The 17,167-nt window shown below is 40.6% G+C and overlaps 1 protein-coding gene and 1 non-coding gene across 2 annotated transcripts in view; both read left to right on the top strand.

Moving 5' to 3' along the window:
- Positions 1-489: 489 nt before the first annotated feature.
- LOC126320697 (esterase FE4-like) overlaps positions 490-17,167 on the top strand; it is a 66,379-nt gene continuing 49,701 nt past the window's right edge. Inside the window, exons 1-2 of the mRNA XM_049994088.1 lie at positions 490-614; positions 16,986-17,123. Of these exons, the coding sequence (XP_049850045.1) occupies positions 546-614; positions 16,986-17,123 (207 nt within the window). The 5' untranslated portion in view covers positions 490-545. The remainder of the gene's footprint in view (positions 615-16,985; positions 17,124-17,167) is intronic.
- Positions 16,246-16,319, top strand: Trnat-ugu (transfer RNA threonine (anticodon UGU)). The gene has a single exon. It is a non-coding gene; the product is annotated as a tRNA-Thr (tRNA).

The raw sequence follows: 17,167 nt of genomic DNA, 5'->3' as shown, positions 1-17,167 counted from the left end.
TAGAAGTTAAGTTCCATAGTATTCCGCGCCATTTGAACCAGCCAACCAAACTCAACATCCACGTTATTTTTTGCATGTCAATCTGGATTTTGCATCTTCCAAACATATTTTTCATTCTAACAAAAATTCTTTACCTGAAATACATTTGTTGATGTTTACAACACTAGAGAGATATATTCATTTAAATTTTATTTCACTTTGTTTCGTAGAAAAAGTCGTGATTTCTACACTTTAAATCGACTTACACAATACGTTGCAGAGGTTGATTGTCTTGTTGAAACAATGATAGACACTTCGGCAGTACAGCACGAAGATACTGGAAGTTGCATCATAATGTGTCATTGGCGGCTCAGTTGATTCAAAACGATAAATATCTTATCTGCCTTCTTTATACCTGTATAACGTATGATATTGGCTGAAATATGTTCTTCAGAGTCGTCGAATAAGTGATTTTTGATAACAATACCTATCTGTGGGGAAATACGAGCACACCCTACGTTCAGTCAACAACTAGTAGCAATCTTAAGGAACCACGCAAGATCGACATGAGCTCCACTAGAACCATTCATTTGGTGGCAACGTTATACTTTTGTCTGGCGTCAGCTACGATATTGGTGAGTTTATTCATTTTGCTGAAACGTGCTTTATTTGCTTAACCTTGCAGAAATCACCCACATGTGCGTAGATTCATTACCGAGTCAGACATGTTGCAAGATAGCGTAACAGTGTATATACAAGATTTTCTAAAGGACTAGAAGTAGCTTAAAAAGTAAACGTAGCAATGCAGAATACATGAAAATTCCCTGTGTTCTTAAATAAACAGGTAGGATAAACGCTACTCAAAAACTGCAAATTGACACTCTTTCTAGATACAAGTATTACTTTACATTGTTAGCCCTGAATCTTTTACATACATTTAATTAGTGAATTAGCGGTCATCTAAATAAGTTGGGTCAAAAACGGTGTACGCAATTGAGGTGTTGATCCTCGTAAATGAGAGATGATATGAATCTAATTATCACTGGTTATAGTTTTACGGAAAGAACACGTCATCACCTAGCATCTAAATACAATCAATCAATATCTGTTAAATATAAGAATAGTGTCAACCTATTACAGGCGCAGAACATAAAATTTTTTCTGTATTTTCTCCGGCGCCCTTTCTTAAACCTATATTTTATAACCAGTAACGGTCACACAATTAGGCTACCTTCTGGCAAATAAGTAAAAAAAATCGTGTATAATGTGTACATATGTCTAATATAATTCCGTGATACACAGTAACAACAGACAGATTGAAATTAGCTGCACTTCACATGAAGTCACGTACATGACTTCTAAAGACTTCTTACTTTCCATTGTCAGCTTTCTTTCGTTACACTACCACTCATTTCGTCAGACAGTCATTGTACAAGTGCCATAGCAGAAATTATTCACTCTCTTTAATCGCTAATACCCTCGTAGTTTTTGAAGATTATGATCGGACAGCGTTCATGGGATAATGGAATGGCACAAAATAAGACTGTATGATAACCGATTTTGTCCCGAAACAGGCAAGTCAAGTTAAGGTGCAACTTACTATTACCTCAAACTTGAAGGAGAAGAAATGCTTGCATATAGAGCCAAATGATATGGGACAGATGAAAATAAGCAACCATAGCATACTTTGATGAGAATCTCATACAATTATTGACAGACATAGAGAAGCATGGGGAGGTGTTCGATAGAACAAAAACCTATCTGATATATATATTTTACGTCACATGTAAATTATTTGAAACATTTGCAGCCTACACGAGCAACCTCTGGACAACTGTGTCTCACAAGTGATTTTAATAGGCAAAGTCGTCCCATTTATTAAGGTTCGTTTTAAATCGATATAGGTTTGTTAATCAGTAGCAATAATATCAGTGTATTATAAAATTATGGCATAAGTTTCGGCCTCGAAAATTGTTTTAAACACATACCATGCAGGCTCATTACGTAAGATGTGTATCTGAGGATTTAAAAAAATGTGTATTATGTACGGAGCAAATAGTAACTGATCGTTATGGTATGTCGCAACCTATACAATTAGATCAATTTGTTAAGGGACAAATGTAGCACAAATACTCAAAACTACTCAGGAATGGTGTTGCATCATGTTCTTGTGATTATGGACCACTTCCACATGGTAAAGATTAAGTAAGATGTAGGTTGCAGCTGTAACGCATGGCACTCCGTGCAGTGAGACAGAAATTCTCCGAGAAAATACGCTCGGTTATGTCTGTAGGAAAATCTCTTTCTTTTAAAAAAGAAGTCGATAATGATTCCATAAGTTGTTGTACATTGTGATACAAGAACTACGGAGATACTGCTGAGAGACTGATGGATCCGTCTCTTAGTCTCTTGCACAAAGTTGTCTTTTTGTCGTGGTAGTCGTCGAGGCAGACAGTGGAAGTTTTCGTGATGCAATGTCTGATGGTGTGGACTAGCTCTCAGACTACAGATAATGAATTATAAGATGATATGGCGTCACTTGGGTCCTGTGAAGTCCTCAGTAGGTTAGCGCACCGCCGAAAAATTAGGCATTCGTGCAATATCAAGCCATCTGTTGGGTTGTATTGTTCTTAGCAAAACGAATCAGCACATCATTCTCACTGGTAATAAGTGTCACAATTTACAAGAAGAATTTCACTGCTAAACATAGATAACAGACCGAAGGGACGAAAATGGTACACTGACGACGTCTGCGAGGGGAGTAACTGTCTGATGACGCAATAGAAAAAAACTGGACATCGCTGTGAAAGAGATAGAAGATTCAGAAGAGTCAGAGTTTAACAGAGACTTGGAAGCTTCGTGGTCAAATACGGCGGAATGGACAGATAACAATCCTTCGTAATTCCTAGGATCACTGGGGGATCAGTCTATCAGATTGGTCACATACCCTCAGACGTTCGAAAAATATCACCCGTACAATTTCAAAGAAAGCAAGGACAGGTAAATGCGAGATTTATTGCATAATCACCTTTACAACTCATGCAACAAAGTTGCCGAAAGGAATAATGTACGGGATGATGGAAAAGAAAGTTGAGCATCTGTTACACGAGAATCACTTTATCCTTAGGAAAGCTAAAGACACCAAGAGGCAATTCAGGTGTTGTGTTTCATTATGTAAACAAAGACTTAAGAAAACTCAAAACAAGTTTATAGGATTTCCAGGTTTGGAAAAGCTTTACAGAAAGTAAGAAGGTGTAAGATTTTCGAAATTCTCAGGTTAACAGGTGTAATTATACGAAAAGGCGGATAATATACAATATGTACAACAACCAAGAGGGAAAAATAAGAATGAAAAACCAAGAACACAGTGATGGAATTAGAAATCGTGTAAGACAGGCATGTAGTCTTTCACCACTACTGTTCAATTTACACAGCGAAGAAGCAAATGATGCAAACAAAATAATCGTTCAGGAGCGGAATCAAATTCTGACTGAAAAGATATTAATGATACGATTCCTCAGTGAAAATGAGGAAGGATTAAAGATCCTGTTGAATGGAATAAAAAGTCTAATGAGCACACAGTATAGACTGAGAGTAAACCTAAGAAATTTATGAGGAGTGGTAGAAATATACATGCCGGACGAAGCAAGAAGGACATAAAATACAGACTAGAATATTCAAAGAGCATAGTCGTAGCCAAAGAAGTTTATTGTTATCAAACATCGATCTTAATCTGAGGAAGAAATTTCGAAGGAGAAACGTTTTAACCATAGCACTATATGGAAGTGAATCGTGGATAGTGGATCTACCGGGAAAAAAACTAACGAAGGTGACTGAGATTTTCTTCTACAGAAGGAAGTTGAAGATTAGGCTTTCATAAGACAAGAAACGAGGAGGTTTAACGCAGAATCTGCGAGGAGAACATTTAGGACATACTGAAAAAAGAATGGGCAGGATGATAGGACAAGATACCAAGGAATAACTGCGAAGGTATTTGAGCAAGCTGCGGAGGAAAAAAGACTAAACTCTAAGGAAAGGCAGAGATTGGAATACAGCCGCTGAAAAAGAAGATGTGGACATTGGTTTCGAGTTCTATTGTGAGACCAAGATGTTAGGACAGGGGAGGAACTTCCAGTTAGGTGACAGGTATAACAAGAACGACAGAGTTTTTTATGGGTGCATACACTATGTACAAAAGAATAAAATGCTTTCAGTTCCTGGAAGGAAATGGGTGGCGAGATTGTTACGAAATGCAGAAAGACCTGTTGGTTATAGAAACCTAGTAGAAATCCTGCAATAGCCATTTTACACATTCAAATATAAAGTACAGAAATACAAGAAAAAACAAGTTTATCTACAGATAGCTGTTCACATTTGAAATTATGTTTAGCTTACGGCGTGTAAGCGATGTTGGTCTAAAATGTGGGCTGAGTCAGTTTTGTGTTTCTTACAGCGGTAATCCTCCTTTTTTTAAGGTATTTGCTTTAGAAAGTTCAAACTTCACGGATTGTTAGCAAGATTCAGCACTTTACTGAACTTTGAAGATGCAGACAGTGTAGAGCAGCACACACACACACACACACACACACACACACACACACACACACACACATATATATATATATATATATATATATATATATATATATATATATGACGACAAAAAAATATGTCTCCCAGAGAAGATACGATATGCAAGTAGAAGGTACGACAGAAAGCTTATACAATAATAATATTTCAGGACATCATATTTATTACTAAGTCGCATGGAGAAAATTAGTTAATCCTAAGAGTATCAGGGAAATACATATTCTATCAAATATGATTGAAGCAAAACAAGAATAATTATTGTAGTTGTATAGACATAAGTATTATGGCAGCATTGTGCCAGATTGCCGGCAATTTGTATTATGGTAGTTATTGTATAGTAATTTACAACAGATAGCTGATGAGATACAATTTTTCAGCCATGAATATCATATATGTGAATACTAAACCGACTTTGCGATGGCTAGATGAATGGTTGACTTAACTACTCTACTGATGTACAGAATGTAGTCTGCATGAATTACTATGCTGTTACACTGTAGTGCACTGCTTGATGTTTGATTAGTGTCTTTATAAGAAGAAACGATACCATTTGGCTGCACTGTGACGGAGATTTTAGACTTACGTAATTACTGTGTGTCAGTTTGACAGTAATAATTATTTAGTTAGTTTTCTTTGTTTTTCTATGTATTGTTAATATACTCTATTTAATTCTGGGTTAGGTATGGGCGGCGGTGGGGTGAGTGGACAGCTGTGCCTGTCGTGGGGTTGTGAACCACTGAGGGCTACGGCGGAGACGAAGCCTCTCCGTCGTTTCTAGATCACCAGTAGCATATAATACAATACTTTATTTACTGAACTGATTCATACAAATATATGATATAAGCTAATATAGATGACTTTATGGAACTTTATGTGCAAATGTATTCCTTTTTTGTACCATTAAGTAACATTAACGTATTAAGGGTATGTAAGTGAGTTTATGGCAGTTAGGTTGCAGATATAACTTAGTTCTGTAATGTAGAGGATGGCAGTTTGTATAGTGTTGATGGTGGACAAACGATAGTAGTACTTTAGGGGTGGAACGGTTCATCTAACAGAATAAGCAGATAAGTTTTTAAAGATTTGTTTGCACTGAAGAATGTGGGTAAAGTGTGGAAAGACATACTGTAACCATCAGGAGATAAAGTGAAGCTATTCTGGAGAACTGGTCAGTCTAACGATGTGTTAATGCAGACGGTAATGATTTTGTGGTAGAACGCGTTGACGGGCTTTTCTATCGGGACAGCTACAATACAGATTATTCAGGAACATCAAGAAAGAAGATCGGAAAATGGGAGAAGGAGTAATATTAACTTGCCGGTGAAGATTCGCATCAGACAAGAGAAGATCACCAATACATCAGCTAAATCGAGTTTGAAGAATTCTGAGTAGCTATTTGTACTCTTATTTACAACGGATGAGCAATGGAAGCAAGAGTATAGCGGCAAGTGCAGTCAAAAGTGAATTTTTTTTCTCAGCAAAGTGGTAGGTGTATTTGAGTTGTGTTACATTAATGGCTGTGGCGAATTAACGAACCTGAATCAATGACTACTGTGTGGACTGTAGTATGCAAAGGAGTAGTTAAAAGTGCTTAATTATTTGTAAGGGCATAGTGTATGTTTTGTGGAAGCCTTAAAATGTGAGGGTGCACTTCACACCAGCAAATATAATAATAGTGGTGGTGCTCGTTGGAGCAGATAAATATTATAAACATTTGCATTTTTCACAAAATACCTCAAGAAGTTTCCCTGACTTGAAAAAATGTTTAAATTGTTTGGAGTGAGATTTTTGTTGTTTAAAATTTCAACTAAGTTTTATTAAGTTGGAGCTAGATTATGCCACTCTTTTTGCAGCCATCTCAGATCAGTTAAGCCAGCACAGTCCAACGTGTCTTGCTACTGGCAAATTTCTTCGGACAGATGTAGGAGAACCTCAGGTTCACAAGACTAACGTCAGCCGCAGAAAAGTATCACCGCTTGCTTACTACAAACGTCTGTGGTTTTTATGTCGAGCAAGTGCAGCAAAAAATTATTAAAACACTGATGTACTAGGATTAACTCAAAAAGGAAAAGCAATTTCAGGAAGTGAGGCAGTGAACTACAAAAAAATGGCTCTGAGCCCTATGGGACTTAATAACTGAAGTCATCAGTCCCCTAGAACTTAGAACTACTTAAACCTAACTAACCTAAGGACATCACACACATCCATGCCCGACGCAGTATTCGAACCTGCGACCGTAGCGGTCACGTGGTTCCTGACTGAAGCGCCTAGAACCGCTCGGCCACACCAGCCGGCTGTTAACTACAGCATTCCTTTAAAGTAATAACTACTTTCGAGTGTTGCCCTAAGGACAGCATGTCATTTAGATTGGCGATAAATTTATATCATTTCAGAAATCACGCATCCAGTCAAAATTCAAGTCAACGATCATTATTACTCGATATACTACACTTAATACTCGTAAACAATGTTCTTTTCAGGCAGTTATCATTAATGTTTGTTTCTTTTGCGATCACGATAGGAAAGTGATAGATTCATTTAAAATAATCTACAGAACAAACAGTAATCCAAACTTCATCACATGTAGAAAAGAAACGGGAGAAAGTTATATACTATGTATAATTAACTGATTATGTGGGACGGAAGTAAAGCGGTAACTGCTTTGATGACAGCAGTTTCACTCAGCGGAATAAATGTTGAAATACTAAACCAGTTTGAGTGCAGAGATAAAAGTTTAGTTATGCTGACAGTAAAACCCCACTAGAGCAGTATTATGGGGCTTTATGTTTATTTGATAAGACGGCAGAAATGAGTCTTTTCACATTTTATCACCGTTTTATGGGGCGACCGTGGTGCAGCATGTTGCTATAATCATAACAGCAAGCAACTGTTCAGCACTCTTTGAATACGACGTTGTGTTTAAGCAAAAGTTTATGTCTACTGTAGTAGTGTCGTGGAGCAGACACCAGTAATGCCAGGATGGTCGTCTCAGGATGGTATTTGCATGACGATGGGTTGTTTACCACCAGCTCCCTGGTGGTCGTGGAACCAGAAGAGCTCAATTAGCAGAACATTCTTTATTCAACAAGACGCTTGTACAGAGGTTGACGGCAGCGACTCGGTGGCGTAAGTAGACCTCCAAGCAGCGGCTGGTAACACAGCACAGTACACAGCGGCGTGCGTCGCCGCGACACTGCGAGGGCGCCCGGTTGTAGAGTTGCCTGTTCAGCAGCAGCTGTTGCGATCATGGAGACGCGAGACTGACATCAGGTGCCCAGCAGACGGCAGGTTTGTGTTGGACAGCTGACTGCTCCGGCCGTCCGGTCAGGTTCATGGCGCACTGGTGAGCAGACACCAAACCCAGAACCCCTTGAAAATGTCCAGAGATTGAATGAAGAGTCCCCAAAGATGGTCATTATTTGGTGGGACGGGCTCAAACTCCCGAATCATCAGGTCTAGACGAGGCTTGTAGACCAGCATGATGAGGTTAGAAGGAAACCAAGTTTATTGGTTCGCATGGGACTGACCGCTTCAGCGGTAGTAGCAGACACGGTACTGCTATGATCCGAGCTGCGAGTATTTATAGCGGCTCTGTGTAGCTTCGTTGTGGATGCAGAGCAGTGTTGAGCTACAGCATGAAGAAATTCAGCTCATCACTGCGAAGACTGGGGTCTTGTACCATGCTCTTTCAGCAATACTCTAGACCTGGTGCAAGATTTCATATGCAGTTTTCTTGTTCATCTCGGCATAGAATGTGAAGTCTGGACTGAGGTGTACTGCTGCAGAATTCCCCCCCTCTGCGGAAAATTTGGTCCACTACTGCTAAATCAGTGAATCGCGTAAAATAACATAGTTTTGTTTATATTTTGACACCCTTATTTACAGTTCATTCTCTGACCGTCTTTTTCTTCTTTGCTCACTCCGTCACATAGTGTATAGAGATGGGTGCTCAAGCCTTAGGAAAGACCCATTTGGACGGCATGTAGTAGACTGGAAGTTCAGGAGAATGGATGCTTCTCTACAGTTGATTTGCATATGCTATGCAAGCAAGGACCAGGATGAAGATTGTGTCCAAAAACGAGGTTCCTGTCACCATGGCAGTTAGAACTATCATGGCAGGGCATACCAAAATCTGCTCTCTTTAGCATCGATGGTGACATTAGCAGGTGGGTTTTCCTATCTGGTGTAACTAAGAAAATTTTATTCATTCTAACACGTAAAAATTTCCATAATATGGAAATGGATACAAGCGATTCACGCAACATTTGTATCTGGCATTAGTTCCTACTACTGCTAAACATAATATCATGTGGAGGCAGGTGTGATCAGAGCGACCTCTACGGATGCGATGTGGCACTATAACGAAAACGTTTTTTTCTCTGCGGGTATAATGAATTGCAGCGTAGCTAGTATTTCATCTCGTGCCTTACTCAGACCAGCCAGAAACTGATTTGGCTGTAGCAGGGTAGAGGTTAGTTGTACACCTGTGCATAGCGTAGGGCTTCCTGAGCCTCAGCATGGTTAACATCTTCAAAACGATCGACAAGAGCGCGTAAGAGCCGTAACATGGCCAACAAGATATCCACTAAGTCCAGCTGGACAATCCATCTGATAAAATTTCCATTCATTGAACAAGTTGTTGTCCTTATGTAGGGATTCAAATCTATTCTTAGCCGCAGAAGAGCTTGACATTATTTAACAACCCATATTACAGCTTTGTCAACTGTATAGTATGCTGTGGTACCTTCAGTTTCCTTCTGTACCTGAACAACGAACAATTATAGGTTGTGACCCAGGAACGACAATACACGGAAGTTTGGGCCTCGCTGTGGGTCGTGTATACGAGGGCTGTCCACAAAGTACATTACGTTTTCGTTTGTGTCCGTTAGGGGCTGGCCTAGCGCGGCCTTCTTGGTTCATGGCATTCCGCCGCTCAGTCGGCATCCTGCCGTGCTAGTGAGAGGTCGAGTTATTGTGACAGTTTGAAATGTCAGCGTTAATTGAATATGTCGCTAAGTGTGAAGTGCGTGCTGTAATAAGGTTTCCGACGGCAAAAAAACTGTACACCGATAGAAATATATCGGCAACTTTGTGAGGTGTATGGGGACAACATAATCACTGAAGATAGAGTACGTCAATGGGTCATGAAATTTAAAAATTACCCAAGGAACCACCAGTCTTACACCATACATATACAGATTCTGAAGTTTCACGTTTACGAAAAAACATGCGTTTTATTATTGTAATGTTTGATAGTAATAAAGATTTATATCCTTACCTTTATAAAAAAACAAACAAAAAACTACTCATTGATCTTGCCAAAAGCCGAGAAGCGATTCTTCTTGGTGTTTTAGCTCTCAGGGGCACTCTGGGATGCACTGTGTGTGAGGCACCTCATGGGTTGCTCTCTGTTTCTCGCCGGGCGAAAATCAAGTTGCCGCTGTTGGCACGTTGCCCGTCGGCGCGCGGCTCTATGCTTACTAGCGGCGCGGCGGGCGAAAATCAAGTTTGGGCGTGCCTGTGACGTCATGCGACCTTGGCGCCGCACGAGCAGCCGCACGATGGCTCGTCGACGCTACGTTAGAAGGCGCTTTAGGCCCTCTGTTTTCAAAGTATGTAAGAGTATCAATCTTTCTCCCAAAGCTACCGACGAGGCTTCTATACTTTCTGGTGCCCACAGGTGGATGGGTTTTGTTGCAAGATTTAGTTTGGCTATGTCCGTGCAAGGAACGGGTAATGGTTGGATTACTATTGCCTTCGTTCGATCTAGTGATGCTAAGAAGAGTTCTTTGGATTCCTTTCCAAATCGTGATGTAATTGCGTGGAAGACATTTAATATTGTACACCAATCTAATGAAGCCTATGGAGGAAGTTATCTGTCTAGTGATGAACCACTGGTTTTAATAAGTCGTGTTTGTCGTAAACTTTAAAGTTCAGAACTTGTATATGTATGGTGTAAGACTGGTGGTGATGTGCAAGCGTAGTGACTGCCGAACTTGTCGAAAAAGTCGATGCCGCGGTTCGTGAAAACCGTAATTTCACAATAACGGAACTCTCTATGAGTTTTCCACAAATTTCACGAAGTTTGTTGCACGAAATCATTACCGAAAAGCTTGGTTACCACAAGTTTTGTGCAAGATGGATACCAAAAATCTTCACAGATATTCACAAAAATCAGCGAATGGCTGCGGCGTTAACGTGTTTGGACGCTTACGAGAAAGATGGCGACTCATTAATCGTTCGCATCGTTACTGGTGACGAAACATTGGTTAAGCATGTGAACTGCGAGACAAAATTGCAGTCAATGCAGTGGGGGCACACAAATTCCCCTCAAAAACCCAAGAAATGCATGCAGACAATGTCGGCAAGGAAGGTGATGGCGACTGTCTTTTGGCACAGAAAATGTGTGATTTTTGTGGATTTACTGGAAAGAGGCACTACAATAAACTCTCAAAGGTATTGCCAAACTCTGCACAACCTCAGAAGAGCAATACAAAACAAGCGCAGGGGAAAGTTGGGCTCAAAGATCGTCCTGATTCACGACAACGCCCGGGCCCACACGGCAAATGCCACTCGTGAAGTTCTCGAATCTTTTAAGTTTCCTCATCCGCCGTACAGTTCCGACCTGCACCGAGCGACTTCCACTTACTCCCAGCTATGAAGAAGTGGTTGGCTATGCAGCGTTTTGATGACGACGCACAGCTTCAAGGAGAGGTAACCACGTGATTGACGGCGCAGGCGGACGAATTTTACGACGAAGGAATTTCCAAGCTCGTCCATTGCTACGATAAGTGCCTTAATTTAAATGACAACTATGTAGAAAAGTAGTATTTAAGTGTGGCTTTCATCTGTATATAATAAAAAATATATAACACTTTATTTACTTTTAATTCCAAAACGTTATGTACTTTGTGGATAGCCCTCGTAGATAGCCAAAGCAGGCAAGGTGACTGCTCGCGGAAAGCGGGAAATCCGGGTCTGAGTCCCGATCTGGCACAGATTTTCACTGTCGTCATTTCCTTATGCAGCTGATGGTTATTTGTATTTGCAATTCCGAATACACTTCATGTACCCGTCTCCAGCTATAGAGATGCAGCAGCGCCAGTAACTCGATGCTCTTCATGGCTGTTTCTGCTGTGGATGTTACCTGAAGCAGTGAAGAATCAATCACTCTACCTTCTTGGATCTTAATGCATAAGGCAATGTGCACTATCTGCTCTGCCTACTGTGTTGTCTTCCTCTTCTACCGCCTAACATCTTTTTTGGTAAGAGCACCAGTAATGGCAGGTGAGAGTTCAGCACAACCCAAACGTGACAAATATGACGGATGTGGAGGGCTATTGTACGAGTAGGAAGTTTTAGCTTCATATTCGTTGGTGAGGTCATTTCAGATGCATTATATGGGCCTTGATAATGAGTGATCAATTTCTTTGCCTTTCCCTTTTGCGTCTTGGCTTGTTAACATCATCTACTGACATATGAAATAGTCAATTAATTTTACTGTGCATTGCCCATTCGACTCCGACGCATGAGGGCCCTTGCCCTAACTTTAAGAACTTCCTTTCATTGCTCCCGCAATATTCTTGCAGAATCCCATGCCTACTCTCCATTGACTCCTACTTTAGTGACAGCATTTCCCAGCCACATATTACCTTGTACGATGATAGACCCATGTTTTAGCGAACTATAGCATTATATTCTGTGACAACGAATGGTAGCAATCTATCTCAGTTGATATGATGACAAATTTACATAATGACTTAATAATTTCCTTATTCTGAGATATACTCGTTTTCTCCTCACTTTCTCCTGTGAATGTCAAGCGTTTGTCGTTAACTCATAAATACACAATAAACGATAAAGTTGTTTCATTAACTTTGACATGAGACTGGTGCCCAGACCCATAATAAATGTCCCTGGAACATCAAATCTCGACAACCAATTATTTGCCATGAATTAGGACAGCCACTATTTCTACATACTGTAAAAAGTGATCGGTTTTTATCGGTATATAGTAATACACTGCTGGCGTTTGTGTAAAATGACCTAGGATGTCCGTAAGAATATTTCAAATTGTTTACTAGCCTCCAGTAATATTTTCAATGGTATATGCTTATGGCACAATTCAACTCACAGTGAAAACTGTGCACAGTTCTTCACCTCTTATTCAACGTCCTGCTTATAAGTTTGCAACTGGTACCGTTCAGCCACGTGCCATTCTGCGGTTTTATGAACCTCATAGTTCACTAACATATGACCTAGCGACTAACTCAAACCTTCCTACCAGGAAATGGTTGGAACTACAACATGAGAGCCAATTTTGCTTTCTATCGTAATTCTCTGTCACGCGTTGAATAACTGCATTGTAAATAGCTTATAGTCCTCATTATCTGATTACACTTTCTGCTACTCTTTGGCGGTATGGCCTACTCTTCATTACAGACCAGCCTTTCTACTGAGGCCACTTGCACTCCCAGATGTCTTGCTGGATAGATGGACCGCCTCATAATCTAACTCGATAAGTTTCAGTGCCCAAAACTTCAATCCTAATAGCCATTTTAATGCTATGAAATCGATTATTCCTTTAAATTTCATACCATATCAATAACGTCAGAAGTATGTTATGCGTTTCTTTCTCTGTGGTAGAATAATCCGTTTCTGCCTTATTTACACGACGTGAGGCATAGGCCACTGGAATCGATGTTCTGTCACCTTCTCGACTCAATGTATAGCCAAAGTACCAAATTACTTATGTTGGCTGCAATTTAAGTTGTTGTACATTGTGATGCAAGAACAGCAGCGGTACTTCTGGAAGACTGATGCTTCCACTCTCTTAGTCTCTTGCATAAGGCTTCCTTCTTACTGTGATACCCACCAGAGGAGACAGTGGAAGCCCTCGTGGTGCAAGCGCATTCTTATAAATGTTGATGAGTATGGTCTATCAACCGTCTAACCATGTAAACTACCTCTCAGCACATTCGTTCACGAGGTACAGAAAATTCCAGACGGACAGTAGTGACAAAAAAGGAAGAAAGGAAGGAAGATTAGGGTTTAACATCCCGTCGATATCGAGATCATTAGAGGCGGAGCTCAAGCTCAGATTGTTTCAAGGATGAGGGAGGAAACCGCCCAAGCCCTTTCAAAGGAACCATCCCAGCATTTACGTTTAGCAAATTAGGGAAATCATGGATAACTTAAATGTGGATGGCTGGACGCGGATCTGAACTGTCGCCCTCCTGAATGCGAGTCCAGTGTGCTAACGATTACGACATTCGCTCGGCAGCGCGGACAATAGATAATTTAGTCACAGTTACGTTTATAGCACTTCTGCATACAACTGTCCAGTCAAAATCCATGTAATTGAACACTGTTATTACACTGCTGCCCAAAACTAAAGCAACAAACCGCTGTTTCCCGTCCTGTGTGCAATTAACGATATAATCATAGAAATGCCAACTAGGTGTCCGTACGATCGTGCTCTGCACGGAAGATGACATTGCAGTCAATGGGCAACCACGCCAACGATGACGGTGGGCACCTATGAAACGAGGTAGTGTTGACCGGGTAGCCCCACATCCACAGTCGCTGTGCACCTAGTCACAGATGCTGCAGTATGGAACAGAGAAGATGCCTGCCAGACTCTCTGCGGTGGCGCAGACTAATGTGGCCCGATGGCTTAATGTGAATCGTTCTGCTGTTACTTGGATGTGGCGACAGTTTATAGAAGCCGGAACTGTACCCCAAAGACTATGGCAGGGCCGACCACGTGTGACTTCAGAAGAGAGGACCTTTATTTGGCTGTAAGGGCAGAGTACCGCGTTAGTACTACACCACAACTAGCATGTGAGCTCGTAGCGTCCAATGAACGTGTTGTATCTAGGCCAACGGTGTGCAGAAGGATTCGACTGAGTGGCCTTTATTGCCGGAGAACCGCTGTATGTCGAGCTGTGACGCGTCTTCACCGAAGGGAACGTCCAAAGTGGTGTCATCAACATGCCACCTGGACGTTCGAACAGTCGGCCAATGTTCTTTTCACAGATGAGTCTCGATTTAGTCTAGAGAGTGATTCTCGATGGATTCGCATCGGGAGGGAACGTGGAGCACGATTTCCGAACCCAAACACTGTGGAAAGAGTCCAGTATCGAGGAGGATCCCTAATGGTGTGGGCGTGGGCAGCGATTATGTTTACCACTCGAACTCCTCTTCGTGAAACTGTATTGTTGAATTGGCAAGGTCTAACTGCTGTCAGGTATCGTGACGAGATCTTCGACCTCATAGAGCACGGGTGGTTAATATGTTATTGGTAACGGAACGTATTGCACGCCTGGCGTGGCCTGCTATCTCTCCCGGTTTGAATCCCATAGAGCGCGTCTGCGCTGCAGCAGCGAGACGACGTCCATCACGTCACCATCCACCAACCACTCTCCAAGACTGCGAGCAGCTATGCAGGAAGAATGGGCGCTATTGCCTCAGCGTGATACCGGTGACATCTTTCACAGCATGTCCCGTCGTTGACAGTCCTGTAGTTCACCCACAGGTGATCACACCCCATCACATTAACCAGTTGTCGGAATGTGTGTGCAAATCCGTTAAGTTAGAAAAAACGAAGAACATTTTTTGTAAGCGTTATGCGTGTTACAGTTGTTTAGGTTCCGAATTTTTTACACTGTTTCTACTTTACTATCACCTGCTTGCACTACTTTTTTGGCAAAATAAAAGCAACTTTGCAAAATTTGCGTTTGTTGCTTTAATTTTGGACACTAGTTTATATAAAATTCACCTCATATAAGTTTACTGTGTATTCTTTAGACAGTAGTCATTAAAGGTTGTTGCTTTTATGATAATAATAGGAATACGTTAGATCCATTTAAAATTAGAGGCAGAAGAAACGGTAATCTGACGTTATAAACACTCATCATGTAATTATTACTAAACTTGTATACCGATGTAATTTAACATATACACCATGAATTATTCAGTTAATTATTATTGTTTTAATCGTTATTGTTCAGTTAATGTCTGTGAATGTGTTGTCTATGTCGAATGGGTGATATGCTGCAGCAAACACAGAAATTTGTATATACTGTTCGATTGGCCAGACGGGAGTAAAGAAGTGAGTATGTTAGATAACAGAATTTCTCCGAGCAAAATAAACATCGAAATGCTAAACCAATTTGGGTATAGAAGTAACAGCCTAGTTAAACTGACAGTAAAAATTCTGTAAAGCAGTGGCGTGGTAGTGAGAAAGGAAAGAACTGTAATTTTATTTGGTAAGACGGCAGAAACGAGTCGTTCCGAGTTTAACACTACCATAAATAAATCACTACGACCATAATATCAAAGCTTCAGCATCAATTCCATTTCGTCCTCACACAACAGGCAGCTTATGGCTGTAAAAGGATAACTAGCTATGTTTATATCGTATACTAGCTGTACGCGGCCAGCCTTTTATGATGTTATATATACTAAGATGGTATCTGTCCGAAAGAACAGATACCATCTGAGTATATATAAAGGCTCACTTGACCATCTTCGTCTTCTGTGCGAATGCACAAACAGTGCCGGATCTCTTAAGAGAATCGGCAACGCGCCGCGAGTAATGAGTATAATGACAATACGTTAAGAATGTGGGTTTCGCGGGAGGCGTGTCAGAGATAAATCCCTGCACTCGCGGTATCCTCGGTGGTTCAGATGGATAGAGCATCTGCCGTGTAAGCAGGAGATCCCGGGTTCGAGTCCCGGTCGGGGCACACATTATCATCTGTCCCCGTTGACGTGTGCCAACGCTTGTAAGCAGCTAAGGGGGTTCCTTTCATTGTAATTTTATAACGTTTCCATTTTATTACATATATATTAGATACACATCAGATGGCGTTCCAGTAGGTATATAAAATAAGTGAGTTTTCGAATGTAGTGTTGTCTGCAAATTTCAAATCAATCTATGAAGAATTTTATGAGATGGAAGATTCTGAAGGTACGAACATCTATTTTTGTAGTTGTATAGAAACTGAAAACGTTCCTAATCGCAATGCTCCGAAAGGTTTTGACCGAATGCTTTGAAATTTTGACACAAAGTGCACTGGAATACTATTTTTAATGTATTTAATATATAAATTTTCTTACAAATATAATAATAGGGAAATGTTGTTGGAAGAATGTTAAAAAAGTTATAGAAATAGGTGCCTAAAAACACGTCCCATTAAAATGTAACGTTGTATCCAAATTTCAAAGCAATTGGTCAAGAATTTTAGAAGATAAACGATTTTAAACAAAACAACATTTACATTTTTATTTATATAGATGTAGCGTATTGTTTGCCCGCAAATGTAAGTTTCCAAGTGCATTTAAGTTTAGACTTTTTTTAGCTATTTGCAACTTGTTACGTCTTTTACTTAATATGTTTTATTTGGTCACAGGCCCAGGAATATGTAACGGTGGATATAGATGCAGGAACCTTGAGAGGTTCTATCAGAGCAACGTATACGAACAAACCCATGTACAGCTTCGAAGGTATCCCATATGCGGAACCTCCTGTCGATGATCTCCGGTTTCAGGTAAGTATTTCAAATGATTTACGCTGCTTACCATTTGACTTCAA

Source organism: Schistocerca gregaria, chromosome 2 (genome assembly GCF_023897955.1).
Source record: "Schistocerca gregaria isolate iqSchGreg1 chromosome 2, iqSchGreg1.2, whole genome shotgun sequence".
In the NCBI taxonomy this organism is placed as follows: Eukaryota; Metazoa; Arthropoda; class Insecta; order Orthoptera; family Acrididae; genus Schistocerca; species Schistocerca gregaria.
The sequence above is the reverse complement of the archived record's forward strand: the minus strand, read 5'-3'. Positions and strand labels throughout refer to the sequence as shown.